Source organism: Tupaia chinensis, unplaced genomic scaffold, assembly GCF_000334495.1.
Source record: "Tupaia chinensis unplaced genomic scaffold, TupChi_1.0 Scaffold000146_1, whole genome shotgun sequence".
NCBI classification, from domain to species: domain Eukaryota; kingdom Metazoa; phylum Chordata; class Mammalia; order Scandentia; family Tupaiidae; genus Tupaia; species Tupaia belangeri.
The window spans coordinates 7524762-7529342 of NW_006159616.1; the positions used below are offsets into that span (position 1 = coordinate 7524762).

The following is a 4581-nucleotide window of genomic DNA, read 5'->3' on the forward strand; positions in this document are numbered from 1 at the left end:
GGCGTGGCCATCCCCCCTGGGGGGTGATTTCTCGCTTTCTGTCTCTATGTCTCTCTCTCTCTTTCTGGTGAGCGCACGCACCCTATAGAGAAAACCTCTCCAAAAAAAAAAAGAAAGAAAGAAAGGAAGGAAGGAAGTCCTATGAGATAATGGCATTTTACACCCACATTATAGAAGAGGGAACGCATGGGACCAGAAGTTGGTGTAATGGCTATGTCACTGGACTCTCATGTAGTCGACTGGGGTTCGAGTTCCGGACCCAGTGACTTAAACTCATACTGGGTTCATGTGCGTGTGTGCCCAACATCCCGAGAGAACGGAGGAGAAGGGATTGTGGCATGACCAACCCCCCTGGAGGTGATTTCTCACTTTCTGACTCTGGCAAGCATGTGCCCTATACCAAAAACCTCTCAAAAAAAAAAAAAAAAAAGAGGAAACTACCAGCAGGTGGCCTGGTGATTAAGGCGCTGGACACTCCCACATAATCGAGCATGGGAGCATGGTTGGAGTCCTGGACCTGGTAGCTTGCTTTCTTACTTCCTCTCTCTGTCTCTTTCTCACTCTCTGGTCAAGTTAAAATAAATGGATGGATAAATAAAATTAAATACATTTTTTAAAAAGGGATACTGAGGCATAGAGAGGCAAGGAAGGCTCCCAGTGGAGGGATCTATCTGGTCAAGGTTTGCAGGCCCCACCGCCAGAGGGAAGGCCCCGTCCTGGCGCCATCACCGGTGCCAGCCGCAGTCCTGGTAAGAGCAACTGCAACCCAACTCGGCCGCCCATCCCCGCTGTCGCCACGGCAACAGCCTGTGCGCATGCGCTTTTGGGCACGCTCGCCCGGGCTGGAGGCACGCGAAGCCAGACGCACGCCGGGCGGAAGGAGGCCCGGCGGGCAGGGTGGCGGGAGAGCCAGGCTGGCTTTTAAAGGGACCATCGCTGTCCTCTGCCCATCCGCTGGTAGGGACTGCTGACGGTGAGGGCTGAGTGGCCCCGGGAATGGGGATCGAGGAGTTAGAAGAGCAGCAGGGCTGTGCGAGGTGACAAGGGGAGGAGGCTCTGTAGACACTCTGCCAGGGCATCGGGATGGTGGGGATGGCTCTTCCCAGGGGACAGTGCAGAGTAAGGGCTGTGGAGCTGCACTTGGTGGCTGGGGGACTAGGGGACAGAGGCGGGTAAAGAAGCATCACGAGCCCGTTTGGGACAGTTACCCTCTCCCCACCCCCCTACTCTCAGCATTCTGCCACCGCTACCCTGTCGGGCTGCTCGGCCATGGCCCGGCCTCCTGCCCCGGGCTCGGTGATTGTCCCGGACTGGCACGAGAGCGCCGAGGGCAAGGAGTACCTGCCCTGCATCCTGCGCAGGAACCGCCGGCGCATGTTTGGTGAGTGTCGGCTCCCCCAGCCTCTGGCCCGTCACTTGGCACTCCCTGGGAAGAGAAGTGTCACCTGTTGCTCCCTGGGGGACGGTAGGGAAGCAGGAAGATGAGAGCCTGCACCACTGCACTCCTCAGCCTTGGGGACTCCTGGAAGCCCCTTCCCTGGGGACCCCCCCAGAAATCTCCTTAGAGCATATTCCATTCTCAGAGCCTGGGACATGGAAACAGCGGAAACTCTGCCAGCAACTACTGTCACCAGAGATGCTGTTGACGAGCTCCCTCTGCCAGGCCCTCTGCTGGGCACTCTATTTGGTGGATCCCCTCCCGCCTTCAACCTTCTCTGCAGCAGTTCTCCAGACTTGGCCAAGGTCACGCCAAGTAAAGCCCAGCCTCCTCCATATTCTGCTGTGCAGGAGACACTGCCGCCCCAGGGACCCTAAGGAGGGGATAGCCCACAAGTTAGGACTTTGGGTCCTCAGCCTATAGATGTGTCATAGCTTTTATTGCTTTGTGCAAGTTTTGTTTGTTTTTTTGTCATTGTGAGAGGGCACATGTGCCTGACAGACAGAGAGGAAGAAAGAGAAAGCACCCTGCAGTGGGGCATGGTCACGCCACAATCTCTTCTTCATTTCTCTGTCCTGTTGGGGTCTGAGTCATGGATGCACACACATACCCAGCATGTTTTAGAAGCTGCTGGGGCCAGGATTCGGATGACTGTGGGATCTGGCTTTCTTAACCCCTGCACTACAGGGCTAGACACAGTGTTACATTTAAAACATCCATAAAGATCTTGATATATTGGACTGGCCCCATGGCCTACTGGCTAAAGAAGGGCATCCCACATGGCCTATCGCATAGTTTGAATCCTGGACCCCAGGGCTTGCGAAACTTGCTAGGTTCATATGTGTGAGTGCCCAAAATTCCGACTGGGTGGAAAAATGGAAGAGACAGTGTGTGGCTGCAGTATGGCCACACCTCACTGGGAGGTGCTTTCTCCCGCTCCTCCATGTATGTGTCTCAAAATTAAAAAGACAAAAACAGTGGTCCAGCAGGTGGTGTGGAGGTTAAGGCACTGTATCCCACATGGCTGACTGCATGGTTCAAGTCCCAGATCCAGCAGCTGGAAAATCATGCTGTGCTTGTGTGTACATGGCCAAAGTCCTGACAGAAGAATGGAGAAGAAGGGATTGTGGCATGGCCATCTCCCATAGAGAGTGATTGCTCGCCTTCTTTCTGTCTCTCTCTACCTCTCTCTGGTGAGTGCTCACACCCTATAGCAAAAACAAACAAAAACTCTTGGGGCCAGCAGGTGGCGTGGTGCCAAAGGCACTGGACACTCCCACCTGGCCAACTGTGGTTTTAGTCCTGAACCTGGTGGCTTGCCTTCTGACTTTCCCGCTCTCTCTCTCTCTCTCTCTCTCTGTTTCTCTCTGGTCAAATTAAAATAAATGAATGAATAAATAAAATTAAACAATTCTTTAAAAAAAAAAACCACTCAATATATTGATTCTATAGTGTTTACTTGTAGTAATTGAGATACTTTTTTCTAATTCTCTGTTAAGGAAGGAGTTGTGAAAAACCATGCTCTCATATGTGTGAAATCTAGAACATATAATAGTATTTTTTTAAAAATCTCATGTATCAAATGGAAAATAATTAGGTTTTAGGCCAACCCATCATATAGTGTTTAAGGCAGCTGGATCCCACATGGCAGTTGCACAGTTCAAGTCCCAGACCAGGTGGGCTGAGAACCACACTGGGTGCTGTATGTACCCCAAGTCCAGAAAGGAGGGGGAGATGGAGAAGGAATGGTGGCATGATCATATCATTTCCCTTGGGTGTGCCCCCCACCGTGTCTTTCCAGCAAGCACATGTGCCCTCTGGCAAAAAATGTTTAAAAAAGAATTGGTGTGTGTGTGTGGGGGGGCAGGTGGCATTGTGGTTAAGGGGCTGGACTCCCATATAGCTGACCCAGTTCAAATCCTGGACCTGGCAACTTCCTTTCTCACTTTCCTTCTCTCTCTCTGTCTCTCTGGTCAACTTAAAAAAATTAAAGTTAAATAATGACAATGAATAAAATTTAAAAAAAAGAAAGGAAAAAGAATTGGGGGGCCGGCAGGTGGTGGGTGGTTAGGGCAGCTGGACTCCCACATAGCTGACTGCAGTTCAAGTTCTGGACCTGGCAGCTTGCTTTCTCACTTTCCTTCTCTCTCTGGTCAACTTCAAAATAAAATAAAATAAAATAAAAAGTAAAGTAAAATAAAATATAAAATAAATAAAATTAAATAAAATATTTTTTAAAAAAAGAAAAGAAAAAAGAACTGGGTGTTATTTGGAGTGGGCCAAGGTTCTAGGCAGAGGCTCCAACCCAAGTTCTATTAAAATGCAGATTCTGGGGACCAGCAGAGGGCATAATGGTTATATCACCGGATTCCCATGTATGTAGTTTGAGTCCCAGACCCAGCAGCTTAAAACTCATGCCAGGTGCATGTGCAAACGTGCCAAAAATAACAAGAGGAGAATGGAGAAGGGATTGCATGGTGGCCATTCCCTCTGGGGGGGTGATTCTCGCTTTCTGTCTCTCTTTGGTGAGCACGGGCGCCCTATAGCAAAAATTTCTCTCTCTAAAAAAAATGCAGGGACCAGCAGATGGCATAATGACTACATCACTGGACTCCCACGTAGTCGACTGTGGTTCGAATCCCAGACCCAGTGGCTTAAACTCATGCCGGGCGCGTCTGCATGAGTGCCCAAGATCCCGAGAGGAGAATGGAGAAGGGATTGTGGTGTGGCCATCCCCTCTGGGTGATTTCTCTCTTTCTGTCTCTCTCTGTCTCTCTGGTGAACGCACACGCCCTATAGCAAAAACCTCTCCAAAAAAAAAGCAGATTCTGGGGCAGGCTTCATTTCCTGGTGATTAAGAGAGCAGGATCTGGGGCTGGTAGGTGGCGTGGTGGCTAAGGGCACTGGACTTCCATGTGGCTGACTGTGGTTCACATCCCGAACCTAGCAGCTTGCTTTCTCACTTTCCTTCTCTCCCTCTTTCTCTCTCTCTCTCTCTCTCTCATTCTGTCCCTCTCTGGTCAAATTAAAATAGATAAATAGGGACCAGCAGTTAGCATAATGGCTATGTCGCTGGACTCCCACGTAGTCCACCGTGGTTCGCGTCCCGGACCCGGTGGTTTAAAACTCACGCCGGGTGCGTG

At 50.5% G+C, this 4581-nt stretch overlaps 1 protein-coding gene across 6 annotated transcripts in view; it reads left to right on the forward strand.

Annotated features, from left to right (window-relative positions):
• The first annotated feature begins 591 nt into the window (after positions 1 to 591).
• CPLANE2 (ciliogenesis and planar polarity effector complex subunit 2) overlaps positions 592 to 4581 on the forward strand; it is an 8747-nt gene continuing 4757 nt past the window's right edge. For 2 of the 6 annotated variants that reach the window (XM_006145240.3, XM_006145241.3), the window contains exons 1-2: positions 1278 to 1381; positions 1584 to 1753. In XM_006145240.3, the coding sequence (XP_006145302.1) occupies positions 1594 to 1753 (160 nt within the window). In that variant the 5' untranslated portion in view covers positions 1278 to 1381; positions 1584 to 1593. Of the gene's footprint in view, positions 1038 to 1233; positions 1382 to 1583; positions 1754 to 4581 lie in introns of those variants that run through there. The other 4 variants (XM_006145244.3, XM_006145242.3, XM_006145243.3 and 1 more) reach the window with 4 other exon arrangements.